At 48.7% G+C, this 14,215-nt stretch overlaps 6 protein-coding genes across 6 annotated transcripts; 4 read left to right on the top strand and 2 right to left on the bottom strand.

Moving 5' to 3' along the window:
* Positions 1 to 172: 172 nt before the first annotated feature.
* Positions 173 to 2,818, top strand: AtWU_09560 (glycoside hydrolase family 95 protein; the record flags this gene model as incomplete). The annotated part of the gene is made up of 6 exons (XM_035504666.1): positions 173 to 314; positions 373 to 455; positions 523 to 779; positions 827 to 1,693; positions 1,749 to 1,980; positions 2,027 to 2,818. The coding sequence occupies 6 exons, from the start codon at positions 173 to 175 to the stop codon at positions 2,816 to 2,818; spliced, it is 2,373 nt and encodes a 790-aa protein (XP_035360559.1).
* A 762-nt stretch (positions 2,819 to 3,580) lies between these two features.
* AtWU_09559 (4-hydroxybenzoate octaprenyltransferase) lies at positions 3,581 to 4,583 on the top strand (the record flags this gene model as incomplete). The annotated part of the gene is made up of 2 exons (XM_035504665.1): positions 3,581 to 3,828; positions 3,887 to 4,583. The coding sequence occupies 2 exons, from the start codon at positions 3,581 to 3,583 to the stop codon at positions 4,581 to 4,583; spliced, it is 945 nt and encodes a 314-aa protein (XP_035360558.1).
* A 1,156-nt stretch (positions 4,584 to 5,739) lies between these two features.
* AtWU_09558 (PQ loop repeat protein) lies at positions 5,740 to 6,792 on the bottom strand (the record flags this gene model as incomplete). Its single annotated transcript, XM_035504664.1, has 3 exons — positions 5,740 to 5,931; positions 6,033 to 6,316; positions 6,390 to 6,792. 3 exons carry the CDS (start codon positions 6,790 to 6,792, stop codon positions 5,740 to 5,742), a joined length of 879 nt encoding a protein of 292 aa, XP_035360557.1.
* Positions 6,793 to 8,302: 1,510 nt separating this feature from the next.
* AtWU_09557 (kinase domain protein) lies at positions 8,303 to 8,849 on the top strand (the record flags this gene model as incomplete). The annotated part of the gene is made up of 3 exons (XM_035504663.1): positions 8,303 to 8,347; positions 8,409 to 8,571; positions 8,656 to 8,849. The coding sequence occupies 3 exons, from the start codon at positions 8,303 to 8,305 to the stop codon at positions 8,847 to 8,849; spliced, it is 402 nt and encodes a 133-aa protein (XP_035360556.1).
* A 568-nt stretch (positions 8,850 to 9,417) lies between these two features.
* AtWU_09556 (SDR family NAD(P)-dependent oxidoreductase) lies at positions 9,418 to 10,280 on the top strand (the record flags this gene model as incomplete). Its single annotated transcript, XM_035504662.1, has 2 exons — positions 9,418 to 9,995; positions 10,091 to 10,280. 2 exons carry the CDS (start codon positions 9,418 to 9,420, stop codon positions 10,278 to 10,280), a joined length of 768 nt encoding a protein of 255 aa, XP_035360555.1.
* A 225-nt stretch (positions 10,281 to 10,505) lies between these two features.
* Positions 10,506 to 11,998, bottom strand: AtWU_09555 (endo 1,5-alpha-arabinase; the record flags this gene model as incomplete). The annotated part of the gene is made up of 6 exons (XM_035504661.1): positions 10,506 to 10,537; positions 10,616 to 10,701; positions 10,755 to 10,816; positions 10,868 to 10,896; positions 10,947 to 11,134; positions 11,187 to 11,998. 6 exons carry the CDS (start codon positions 11,996 to 11,998, stop codon positions 10,506 to 10,508), a joined length of 1,209 nt encoding a protein of 402 aa, XP_035360554.1.
* Between the last annotated feature and the right edge of the window lie 2,217 nt (positions 11,999 to 14,215).

The following is a 14,215-nucleotide window of genomic DNA, read 5'->3' as shown; positions in this document are numbered from 1 at the left end:
ATGTAGGTAGCTGCAGCTAATATAATTGTTTTCAACTCATTCCCCATCATTCGACAGTGTGCTCATCTCGTAAATCAAACGCTGGGTTAACCCACGACGGCGATAAAATGGCCCACTTTCCCCTTCTCCGCTGCACTTCAGCCTTCGACTCCAAGCAGCCAGCTCACGCAGAATGCTCATCTCTGGATTATCGGCGGCCCTTTGGGCACTGGTCTTGCCTTTTGCGGCAGCCAAGGCATTATGGTCTGATTCCCCGGGAGATTACAGTAGCTTCATAAGCACTGCATTTCCGCTAGGAAATGGACGATTGGGAGGTATACTTTGACGAGACTTCGAAAGGTTTTTATGGTCGGATACTAAAATGATCATTAGCGATGCCTATTGGCTCCTACGACAGGGAGATTGTTAATCTTAATGTCGACTCGTTGTGGCGCGGAGGACCTTTTGAAAGTCCGGTGTGTGGATCGTATACTACCCGCGCCAACAGCCTTCGAGGCTGAATAAATACTGAGAGCGATATAGACATACTCCGGAGGAAATCCAAACGTTTCCAAGGCAGGTGCACTTCCTGATATTAGGGAATGGATATTCCAGAACGGGACAGGCAATGTCTCTGCGCTGCTGGGCGAGTATCCGTACTATGGTTCGTATCAGGTGTTGGCAAATTTGACCATCGACCTGGGCGAATTGAGTGATATTGATGGATATCGTCGGAATCTGGACTTGAGTTCGGCTGTTTACTCGGATCATTTCAGCACCGGGGAGACTTACATCGAAAGGTGAGCAGCCTCAGCGGTTCCGCGGTTCGATTGTTGACAGATACCAGGGAAGCATTCTGCTCGTATCCAGATAATGTTTGCGTTTACAAACTCAGCTCGAATTCGTCACTACCTGCTATCACTCTTGGCCTCGAGAATCAGCTCACGTCGCCTGCCCCGAATGTCAGCTGCCATGGGAATAGCATTAGCCTATATGGTCAGACATATCCCGTTATCGGAATGATTTACAACGCCAGGGTGACTGTTGTCGTTCCCGGGTCAAGCAATACATCTGATCTTTGCTCGTCATCTACTGTTAAAGTGCCAGAGGGAGAGAAAGAGGTGTTCCTTGTTTTCGCTGCCGAAACCAATTATGATGCCTCCAACGGGAATTCAGAAGCTGGCTTTTCGTTCAAAGGGGACAACCCGTACACGAAAGTACTCCAGGCTGCTACCAATGCTGCCAAAAAGACTTACTCTGCACTCAAATCATCACACGTCAAAGATTACCAAGGCGTCTTCAATGGGTTCACACTAACCCTCCCAGATCCCAATGGCTCAGCCGACCGTCCAACTACCGAGCTTCTGTCGTCTTACAGCCAGCCCGGGGATCCCTACGTGGAGAATTTGCTCTTCGACTACGGTCGGTACCTTTTCATCTCAAGCTCGCGACCAGGGTCTCTGCCGCCAAACTTGCAAGGTCTCTGGACGGAATCCTATTCTCCGGCTTGGAGCGGGGACTACCATGCCAACATCAACCTACAGATGAATCACTGGGCTGTTGAGCAAACAGGACTAGGAGAACTGACTGAGCCACTCTGGACATACATGGCTGAGACATGGATGCCTCGAGGCGCAGAGACAGCAGAGTTGTTGTATGGTACCTCGGAAGGCTGGGTGACGCATGATGAGATGAACACATTTGGACATACAGCGTGAGTACATCAGCAGCTCATTAACGGCATGAAGTCGCAACACTGACCAAATCAGCATGAAAGATGTCGCACAGTGGGCTGACTACCCTGCCACAAATGCCTGGATGTCACATCACGTATGGGACCACTTCGACTATACCCAGGATAGTGCTTGGTATCGCGAAACAGGATATCCAATTCTCAAAGGAGCAGCGCAGTTCTGGCTCTCTCAGCTTGTGAAAGATGAGTACTTCAAAGACGGCACTCTAGTGGTAAACCCTTGCAACTCACCCGAGCATGGACCGACAGTAAGTGCCCAATGAACCGTTAGCAGACGCCCAGCTAACGCCCCAGACCTTCGGCTGCACCCACTACCAACAACTAATCTGGGAATTATTTGACCACGTCCTGCAAGGCTGGACCGCGTCCGGCGACGATGACACCTCCTTCAAAAACGCCATCACTTCCAAATTCTCCACCCTAGACCCAGGCATTCACATCGGCTCATGGGGCCAAATTCAAGAATGGAAGCTCGACATTGACGTCAAAAATGACACCCACCGCCATCTCTCTAACCTGTACGGCTGGTACCCAGGATACATCATCTCCTCCGTGCACGGATCCAACAAAACTATCACCGACGCCGTCGAAACCACCCTCTACTCCCGCGGCACCGGCGTCGAAGATTCCAACACCGGCTGGGCCAAGGTATGGCGTAGTGCGTGCTGGGCGCTCCTTAACGTCACAGACGAAGCATACTCGGAGTTGTCGCTCGCGATTCAAGACAACTTTGCCGATAACGGATTCGACATGTACTCCGGATCACCACCGTTCCAGATCGATGCCAACTTCGGACTTGTGGGAGCGATGGTTCAGATGCTTATTAGGGATTTGGACCGTTCTAATGCGGATGCTCGTGCCGGTAAGACGCAGGCTGTGCTGCTTGGACCGGCGATTCCGGCTGCGTGGGGAGGTGGGAGTGTTGATGGACTGCGGTTGCGGGGCGGTGGCGTCGTGAGTTTCAGTTGGGATGATAGTGGTGTTGTCGACTCATGCAAGGCGGATCTTTCCGCGAGGGAGAGCGATGTCTCTCGCGTGGAGTTCTATGTTGCGGGTGGTAAGGCGATTGATTGTTCGTCATCCTGAGACTTCTCGCTTCCATGTTGTAGGGTAATAGTAGCTGGCCACTGGTCCAGCTAGTGTCAACCATGAATACTCTGCTATATAGTATGATTTAAGAGGATCACCATCATGGATTAGCAACTTCGCGCCAATCTGGTTTGTAGGTTAACCCCACTTCATCAGCAGTGCAGGGGTAGAGAGCCTACTGTAGAGGTGAACCAATAAGTCGTAGTCGCCAGTCACCAGTGCCGTATCTTGCAGGATAAGCTGCATCCGGGCGTGAGGGGAGGTTTGGGGATTCTCTCAACGCAAAGTCTAGCTAAATACGCTGACATGTAGAATCACTTGGTAGGATCATGATGGAAGGGAGGGGATTAATTTCTTTTTCTACGATGCCAAGTCAGCGTGAATGACATTTACGAAGACAGGAAAAAGCAATACATCACTCCACTTCATATCCATACTACTATCTGACATGCCTTACGGGCCCGTCGGATCTGCAGCGCTTTAAGCGCTGAGCTGAGCCTGTCTAGTCTTTCAAAGTTTACTAATATACGTAGTAGGGTCTAGATGCAGGCATAAGCATGGCATAGCAGGGCATGGATGATCTACCGGAGTATCTACTCGGGCAAAAGAGATACCCCACACCGTCTTCTACTACATAAATTACTCGCTGACAGATGACCGTGACAAGTTATATTAGACCCATTTATTCAAAAGGGAGATGTGCTTATTATCATACTAATCCTATCTCTTCACTCTACGTGACGTCGTAAACAAACCATCATGGATGTCGCAGGAAAACTGATCCCCGAGACCGATATGCTGGATGACCACACACGCAAGCGCATCCGCGCTATTTGGGAGATGGGTCGTCTGCATACACACGAGGCCTGGCTGTCTGTATTTCCAGCTGTGTGGGGAGCCGGTATTGGTGTGAAGTCACATAGAACAGATGGATGGTCACTTGCCTGGGTTCTGTTCGGCATCTGGGCAAGTGCAACGGTCTCTCATTCTGCGTTTTGTACTTGGAAGTGAGCATATCCCTCTAGAGTATCTGCGATACAAGCAGCTACTTACTGACATGAGCAGTGATATCTGTGATGTCGAATATGACCGACAGGTCGAACGATGCAAAAGCAGACCGCTACCCTCTGGACTCATCTCTGTCAAAGAAGCTACTTTCTTCTTTCTTTACTGGATACTTCTCACCCTAGGGACCACGTGGTATACACTAGGACTTCAAGCAATTTTATGGACCACGCCGGCGTGGCTACTGGGCTCGATCTATCCCTTTATGAAGCGCATCATGCCATTCCCTCAGCTTGTAGTGGGCCTCTCTATTGCCAGTGGGGTGGTGCCAGGGTATGTTTCTGTGAAAGGAGACATCGAATTCAACGGGTCAGTTCTGGCTTTGTTCGGCGCAACTGTCTGCTGGATTATCTTCCTCGATACCGCCTACGCTGTCCAAGATATGGTCGATGATGCGAAGTGCGGAGTTCAGTCGCTTGCGGTGTTCCTGGGACAGCGTGTTCGGGTGTTTCTTGGCCTCGCTGCTAATATTTGTAGCGCATTCTTCGTGGCGGCTGCTTTTCTGAGTAACCGCTCTCCTTTCTACTGGATCTTTGGTATTGGGGTATGGGTGACAAGTATGATGCGGAGCATATCTCTCTTGGATCTCAATGACTGCGCGTCGGGGGGACGTGTGTTTAGATTTAACATCAAAGCTGGCTTTTACCTTACGGTAGTTACGCTTGTGGAAGGTTATTTTCAAGCATACCTTTTCTGAGGGTTTACAGTTGAGCCTCTCATATAAACCTCTTTTACCTGTCGTTAGAAATCAATGTGAATTGACTGGTTCAACCCAGTATTTAGTATGATCTTGCACACCTCACTACATTGTCTTAATTTCGTCAGGACTCTCAACACGTTCCTCTGTAAAATAAAGCTGGTACAAAATCATTTTCTAATTATCGTTGACACTACGAGATGTTGAGGATATCTGGACATCCAGGTATCTGTCGTATTCCCACAAAACAGAACACTCATGCCTTTTAGAGTTATAGTGAGGCGCGACTGAATGGCGGGCGAGCGCAAGGTGAGGTACAGGTGAGGGCCTGTATGATTGATTGCCTTGGTCGCTGTTCGTACTTCGGGCTACACCCTTCTAAACGTATCAGGTATAGGGTGTGCTAAGGTTCATGTCTCTTGCTTGCTCCCGTTTGAGATATTTGGCTATATTAGGATATTATTGATTCAATCGAGTTGCAGAGCGTCACCCTAGGCTTCCACAAGTCCCTCCATTCTCATCGTACCCCGAAGTGGGACTTGTTCGTTCGACCTCGCCATCTTCAGCGAGGGTCCGTGCCACTAGTCGGCCTGTGACAGGAGGTATACCCTCTAGCTCGAAGTAAGTTGTTCTGTCGGTCTGCAGTATTCGGTGTTTTAGGTAATAGAAGAGCTGTTGTGGTGTTCTGCTTGCTTGAGGCATGTTGCTGTGGCTTCGGAGTGCTGAGGGTTATGTAGTGGGTGAGAGATTGGGAATTTTGCAATATATAGACAGGAGAAGGATAGTGGTAGATGAGGTTATTAATGAAGTAATTATAAGTGAAGCTGTGGGAGTCACGTTACCTAATCTGCTAATGTGATATTATACTGTTAAACTATATTCAGAGGATGGACACTACGGGCGCTCTTAGTGCTGGTTATGCGTATGATGTAATATCATATCTTCTACTGGTCCATATTTGGGACTTACATAGATATCTAACCTGATTGTTCAGATTGATATCACCGTGGAGTTCGTAAAGCAAGTTTAGACGTTTGTAAAGCAAATCTAGACAAAATGGACTAGAGATGGGAATGATGTAGCGTTCGAGTACTCAGACGAGAGCCTCCTCGTGTCGCCTTACCCATGCACCGCTGCAGGTCAAAATTCCAAGCTGCTAAGCTGGAACAAGTCCCTCAATGGCCATTCTCTGCCTTGCAATGTCTCTCAGACGGTCCAAGCTCCATAGCCAGATATCGTTTCCATTCCTTCTAGGTGGTACTTCGCCTCCCGGATAAAAGTCGCTTCTGTACAGGGTGATGGTCTCGCTCTCCCAAGGCGTTCCAGGAGCAGGAGCTGGGAAGATGTCCTATAGAGTCAAACAGATGTATTCAGTCATCGGATAGGCAGCCAATAAGATGTGTGACTTATGATCGCTTTGAGCATGAAACCAAAATCAATGACACTTACCCTGCGTGTAGCGGCACCATTATCCCCGCGGCGATGCAATTCGATCCACCCAGAAACGCGGTTACTATCCGCCTCTTTATCCCACTTTATCAGGATAACGACATTGACATGCGGTGCTCCACCCAGAAGCCAGAGATCTTTATCACATTGCAGCTTGGTATTGCTTTCATTGTAGTATCCACATTCAATAACCACTGTAGGTAGCAATGTGTTAGGGTGGATAATGTGGAAATCGGGTTCTTTATAGCTGCCGGTGGCCCACGGCGCGGGAAAGTTGAAGAACCCTGCATGCATGTAGATTTATTAGTGATATTCAGTCCATATTATAAGCATAGGCGTAATAATCGGATTTCCTACCGTCATTCCCACCCATCATTAGATCTCTGAATTCGTCCCTGGTGAAGTATCTTTGGCTAAGACTGTCAATCATTTCAGTTACTCCCCAAAGAAACGCGCTGCCGTGGGTCATGCTTGACATGGTCACCGAGAGCACCCTGTCTAGTGTATTGTAGCTCAAGGTTGGGTTTGCTTGTTCCACATTGCCATCCCTGGAGAAGCTTCGTACCACGAAGGACCCGGCTTCAAGCGAGACCTGTTGGTATTCGAAATACTCGGGTCCCTCAGCTTCGACTATACGGCGTCTAACCAGCTGCAAAAGTTGCTGGGGAGTGGTGGGCGATTCTTGGGGCTCAGATTCGTTGCCCTGAGTTCGAGTGCCTCTGATACTGAGCTCGAAGCTTCTTTGGTTTGAAGGGGGCATCCTGATAATGACGATAGAAATCTTGTCTTTCTCTGTCAGGAGGAGAATAAGGATGGAAGTATAGCGATACGGTGCCTTACTGAGAGGAGGGATAGAGTCCGTGATGATGAGATCGTTATTGTATGGATGGACAGGTCCACAGGTAGATGAACAGGAGAGGGTTTGTCCGGTAATGTTAACTAGCCAAAGGAGAGAGTGAGGAAGATGTGCCATAAATAGGCACTAGCAAAAGGATACCGCTTTCGCAGCCCATATCGTTGCGAAACGCCCTAACCGAGTAGTCCACATTGCAGATATCAAAGCATCCGACTAACATCTTCCATAGAACAATCTCATATTACTCATGTAAGTGAGCGTGGAGTTAGTGAGCGTTTAAAGTGCATTGCTCGAAGCAAGGAGGGATTATCTCCGCCTTGCATTGCATTCCACCTCCCGCACGTGGCGCATCTCTCATTAGAGCCGCACTCCGGCAGACTTGCGTTTGACAACTACCTCGTACTCTCATTGATCCTTGCAATGACACAAAAGTACTTTTCAACAATCAGGAGTGGTCTATCACTTATCAGGTATAACAAGCTCATCTCAACACGAGCAACAGTCTTCAATTGCAAGCGTGCAATACGCTCTCGAGCATTTGCTACTAAACCCGAAGAGCTCCTTGAAGAAGAGAAACTTCCATTCTACAAACCAGACCAATTCTATCCCGTACACATTGGCGAAGCTCTGTCTTCAAGATACAGAGTAGTAGGAAAGCTCAGCTATGGCTCTTACTCTACCGTATGGCTATGTCATGAGAAAAGGTACGTCCACTCAGTCTACACAATGACCTCTAGTACTGACCTACCTCTGTAAAGTGAACAGAGATACGTGGCTGTCAAGATCATAACCAAGAACGGTTCATCGAGAACACTATCTGGTGAGCTGAGGATATACGACCACCTCAGCAGGTTGAATTCTTCCCATATAGGATGTTCCTATATCCGTGGCTTGTATGATACCTTCGACATCACAACTCCAGACGGCACATATCCATGTTTAGTGCATCTACCAATGCACATGTCTCTACATGATCTACGAATGCTTTCCAGTTCCCGAAGACTGAGCGAGTGTCTACTCAAAGAAACCCTAAAATGTATCCTTCAGGCGCTTGACTTTCTACACACGGAAGCGAACGTTGTTTATACCGGTACATTTCCCTATTCTCAACCAACTGATCAAGTCATCAGCAATAACATGTAAAAACATAGATATCAAACCCTCAAACATCATGCTCAGCATAGACGATCACTCGATTCTCACAGACTTCGAAATATCCCAACATAAAACCCCAACCCCCAAGAAAACCATAGACAGCACCCGTTCAATCTACACATCTCGAAAGCTACGCCTACCGAAAGACATGTTATGGGGCCAGCCGCTACTCTGCGATCTCGGGCAGGCGAGGATGGGACCATCTCATCGGGGAATCATCTAACCGAACATCTACAAGGCACCAGAGGTGCTCTTCGATATGGAATGGGGATTCAGTGTTGATATATGGAATATTGGCGTCATGGTAAGCACGTCACTACTTACATCTATATTCACAGAACTTTCTGGCTCAATTATTACCGCAGATATGGGATATATTCGCGGACAAGCATCTATTCAATGCCGTCGACGAAGACGGGGATTACTCGCCATCGCACCATGTTGCTGAGATGGTGGGGTTTCTTGGTCTGCCTCCGTTGTCGTTTATCGAGCGAAATCGGGAGACTCGGAATGTGTTTACGGATGATGGTTAGTCTCTCCTAGTATTCCCCTTCCTCCTCCCACCCTTATCCGTCCTCTCTTCGGTATGATGATTAAGTTAATAATTCATAGGCAAATGGCTAGCCGCAGGCGGAATCACCGTCTCTGCAACCTCACTCGAGGAGATCGAGGAGAATCTTAGTGGAAAGAACCAGGAACTGTTCCTCCAGTTCATCCGATCAATGCTGCAATGGGAGCCTGAGAGGAGGAAGACAGCGAGAGAGTTACTGGATGATCCGTGGTTGAACTCGACTTCACATTCGTAGTATTTGGTTGGATATTACACCCATCTCCATAGGTTTACCAATTGTTAATGTACCAATCCTAAGAAAGAATATTTTGTGTTTGTGGATATTGTAATGCATATTGACTCACTCGGTAACTACTAATAATAGCACTACTAGATTATCATGGTACTTGTTATGATTCTTATGGAATCAGCTGCTGCTTTACTCATGTCGAAGGATTTTGTTTTTTAGGTAGTAGTAGTAGCCGTCGTGATCGCATTTACCCATTTAGCCGATTTGGCATGCTGATTTACTCCACATTGTTTTCTGCCATTGATCTATCCATGTAACCGTAGCTTCTAATTCTAGATCTATCATGTGTTCATTATTATCCCCCAATCGGAGTATCCCCGAGTCTGTCATTCCGAAACGGGTATATAAACCCTCCCCCTCTTCTTCTTCTCCGTGGATGCCGATGCGGGGTAGGTTCAAGTATACCATCCATCACATAACTATCGAACTGATTCAACACATAATTGAGAACAAAGCATAATATCAACAATCATAAAAACATATCCAAAACATATCAACAAATCATAACAGCATCATGTCGTTATCGTCATCATCATTCAAAGACAAAGTCTACACCATAACCGGCCTCTCAGGCATCGGTCTCGCCGTGGCACGCCAACTACACGCCCAAGGAGCTCGTCTCTCCCTAGCAGATATATCCGACTCCGCGCTGCAGCACGCACGGGCCCAGCTCCCCAACGCCACCGACGAGAACGTTCTCACCCGAGTCGTTGATGTTGGATCCCGCTCGTCCGTGGAAGAGTGGATCGATGCCACGGTCCGACACTTCGGTCGGCTAGACGGCGCAGCAAACATGGCTGGAATGATCGGGAGTAAGCATGGCACGGGCTCGTTGTTGGAGCAGGATGATGCGGAATGGGATATGTTGTTGAGGGTGAATTTGTCTGGGGTGATGTATTGCATGCGGGCCCAGATAAGATCGATTCAGGGGACGAGTAAGACGGGGAGTATTGTCAATGCGGCGAGTATTCAGGGTCTGAGAGGCTTTGCGTTGCATGCTGCGTATTCGGCCACTAAGCATGGGGTTGTTGGGTTGACGAGGAGTGTGGCTAAGGAGGTGGGGCCGGATATTAGGGTGAACTGTGTTGCGCCGTGAGTGTTGCTCCCTTTTATTATTCCTTCATTTCGCTTCTTTGCTTCCCTGGTTTGGGGGCTTGTTGGTGATGGTGCTGACCGTGGTTGTGTAGTGGGTCGATTCAGACACCGTTGTTGGATAGGGCCACGGCCATCCAGGGAGGGTTCACTCCCACGCCAACGGTGATGCCGCGAGTGGGGACGCCTGATGAAGTTGCTCATTCTGTGCTGTTCTTGCTCAGTGATGCCTCATCGTATACAACGGGCACGGCCCTGAATGTGGATGGTGGATGGGACCCATGATCCTGCTGGATGTTTGTGGCGTGGATGGATGGTGTCTGTGCAGTTAGTTGCTCCATAGAGGAGTTCGAACCAACATGTTGGTTTCAGATATACCAATCGAGCAATGCGTTGGCCCCATGTTGGTTCCTGCAGGATCGGACCCTGAGATTTGGCCCCATTTTGGCCAGGAACAGGCAGTGCGAGACGACTTGGCGGACATCGGTGGACGCTAGAAGAGGCGTAGATTCAACTGTAGAGCCAAAGGAATGCACCAATGACTAGCGCAACGAATAGAACAATGAGCTTGTTGCCAGTATAGTGGGTAGGGAGCAGTATCAAGATTAGACAGCACATACACAGAAGCGCTAGTGAATTGAGCGAGTGGTTCGGTTGTGTAGCCCGACCACTGCTTTCGGTTGATGTAGCGTTTATGCTAGATTTACTGAGTTTCCACCTTTAGTGCCTGAGCGTTATTTGCTGTTGGCATTAACATACCCCTCGACAGCCACTGGCCATCCATTTACATAGTGCAGATAGTTCCATCCCAAATGAGCGTCCTGTATTACGTTAGTGTAATCTTGTCAATGGGTTGTTGGGGTTGGACTCACGCCCTGTGCGAAACCAGATGTAGTGTTGACTGCAAATTCTGTTAGCTAATTCCTCAACCATTGTGGACCGCAAACGTACGATAATGGTAATACAAGACATCCGCGTCGCTGCCGTTGTTGATCAACACGCCCACACCACCGGGGGCATAGACAACTCCATGGTTGGATCCGTAGACGATGGTACCGCCTCCCTTGAGGGTATCATGGCCATCCTTGTCCACGAAAGGACCTGTCGCGCTCTTGGATCTGCCGACTCGGATGCTGTACCTGTTGTGATTGTTAGCTATTAATTTCTCCATAGACGATTGTGTGCACATACTCGTCTCCCATGGGCGGAAAAGCGTGAATATCAAAGTGGCAGCACTTGCCGTGGCTGAACCACAGATAGTAGTAAGGCTCCTTGTAAGTCATGAAAGAGCCCTCGATAGGCTTCGACTTGGCGTCTGGGATGTAGGCCAGGTTGGTCGCGTTCGGGGTCTTCGGGGTTTTGACGGAGAGGAGATCATCAGCCAATGGCACCGAAAAGATGCCATGCCAGTAGCTCCCGTAAAGCAGGTGAGACTGTCCAGTCTCTTGATCGGTGATAAATGCGCCGTCAATCGCATTGGAGACCGAGTAGGGATAGATGTCCGACAGGTCTCCCTTGCCGGTGTTGACAACAGCGCCATGATCCGTCCAGTTTCCACCGGTGGGAGTGTCCGAAGAGGCGACTCCAATGGCGCTGTCGCGACTGCCGTTCTCGCTAATCGCGTAGAAGCAGTAGAAACGGTTGTCGTGCTGAATGGTCGTAGGCGCCCAAGGACGAGAGCGGTTTTGCTTCTGGATCACGCTGGACTCGTCCAGGACAGTGCCGACCTGTTCCCAAGGCCCACTGAGGGAGCGAGCTCTGTGAATCGGGATGTGCACACCACCTTTGTACAAGTAGAAATAGCCGTCATGTTGAACGACATTAGGGTCATGGGCGACGATGTTGCCCAAGTTGGGAAGAGGATAATCTTTGGTCTTAGAGAATGACTTGGTGTCGATCCCGGCGAGCGCGCTCGCCCGGGGCGCCAGCGGAACAGCGTTCACTGCATAGAGCAGGAAAAATAAGACGGAAATCACAGATGGCAGCATTGTGATGCTCTTCATGATGCTGTGGAACAAAATTTCTGCAAAAAGGAGTGGCGCGAGGAGAATAGTCCTCAAAAGGTCACAGAAAAGAGTAGTACTAGTATAGCAAAACTGACATGAATGACTGAAATGATGGGTCAGCGTCCAGCAGAGGGAATCTCATCGGGATATATCAATGACAAGGATCCAGGGGAATGGGGCCGGAGCGATCCGGCCCCATTAAGGATGAGGGTGTTGGAATTGAGGACAAGGCAGATAGGGACGCAGAGCTAGACCAGGCAGCGTGCCGTGGGCAGCATGATTGGCAGTGAGAGAGACCGGAAGTGAAGCTAGTCAAGGGACTAACGGGGCCAACAAGGCTTAGCTGTATGACAGCGCAGACGCACAGAAAGGCCGCTAAGATTTGGCCCACGAGGCTGTGGGAGTAAGATTAACTGCCTGGACTTCGTTTGAAGATGAACGACCATCATGGCAAGGATCCCGATCAAAGAATTTGCAAAACTTATAGTAGTAGTAGATAGATAGATAGCAGAAGAGGGGATAACCACGAAGCACGTCACCAGCGACAAAGTTGGCGAGAAATCTAGATTGTCTCCATGACGGCAATCGTTCCAAGAATAGGCCACAGTCAAGCTTTTACACGGAATACCGTTACCGCTCTCACAGGCTGTAATACCCGTACCCGCCCGATGTCCTCCCCCCAGCCAATCAGCAGCCCGGGTTGGTCAGAACCCTGCAGATCCGGATCACCCAGAGCTGGTCACGACCCTGCATTGAGACGGTCTTCATACCGTCAATACCGTATAGATCGAACGGAGGATACCACAGCCGCTAAGGTAATATGCCTGCCTAAAACATAGTCTTTCTTTCTATCTCGTATTGAACCCTTGAGTGCATGACGCTAGAAAATTCTGCTTCTGCTCATGATTTTGGTTCTTACTTGGATCAATGCGGTGTGGATCTACTCGGACGGGATGATTGTATTGTTGCATTGCATGTTACATTCATCCGGCCTGAAGTCATTGTCTGGCAAGGTGACAGCCTCTGTCATGATATCAGTTCAGGCAAGAGTCAATTCTCCCCCACAGCGCATCAAAACTGCATAATCCCACTTGACACCTTCGAGAAATGGCCCCGCAAGAGAGGCGTTGAAACACTCCGCTGCATATGGCGCTGTCGGTCTGCATTTGCGATAGATACACAGTGGGGTATATCTACAGAGAATCAGCCACACACAGTTGACTGCCCACCCATGTGACAGCGACAGCCGTTCATCCGTAGATAAGAAACGAGGCAGGACATACACGGTAGGACAAACCACTTATTTCACAGTAAGGGGAACGATTCTATGTTAGTCGTAAAGCTAGTGCGATAAGTAGTATTCGTTGATCATGCTAAGCACTTAGCCCCCACGCTCAGCCTCTTGCTCAGTAGAGCAACTTGGGGATGAAAGCGATGCAAAGCCACAAAAGGACCACTGAGAGAAAGTAGAACCCTCGAACAGAAATAGAAGGGCAGAATCTCCTGAAGATCATCTTCAGCCCTGTGTTTGTTTGTAAGGTAATTGAATCGTTCATGTTCGTGGTTTCGGGTATGGGAGAGTTCATCGCCAACCGGGGTTTGGTGGTCGGATCGCAGCACTGCCTGAAGTCAATTCAGCAGTGGTATCTATCTTCGCGCTCCTTACATCTTTATTTTACAATTCTTCATGGATGGGGTCAGTAATCTAGTATTGACCAATTGACTTGTTCGGCTACTCAGGACCGCGACCAATACAATCAATCAGGTCTGCAGTACTAGAATACAGTTTAACTTAGAGCATGTGATCAAACACTCTCACCCCAGTTCTGAAGTACTTCGTCTGACTGTGGAGTCAATTGTTTACTACTCCTCAATCAAGTTGTCCTCCAGGAACCTCATTTTGTGGACCAGCAATGGCAAAATCCTTACCACTTCTGATATCATCCGATCTGCATCGCGGTCGGGCTGTCGATCCCTCGGTCCACTTTCCCTGCCGCGGAGACGAATGACGGTTCTGCCTCTGTGGGCAATGACTTATTATTGACATCGATAATTACAAAGTATATGTATCCAATGATCGCCATCCTGTTTGTGTCTGATCATTGTTCGGTTGTTGTGTTGTGGCGTCATGGTAATAGATGATCGGTTAGGGATCACGATCGTATCTGGCGATAGAGAATGTTGTGTTCATACAGAATGATGATACATAATACA

The sequence above is a fragment of the Aspergillus tubingensis genome (assembly GCF_013340325.1).
Source record: "Aspergillus tubingensis WU-2223L DNA, scaffold_11, whole genome shotgun sequence".
Taxonomy (NCBI): domain Eukaryota; kingdom Fungi; phylum Ascomycota; class Eurotiomycetes; order Eurotiales; family Aspergillaceae; genus Aspergillus; species Aspergillus tubingensis.
This window is presented reverse-complemented; position numbering and strand designations above follow the sequence as displayed.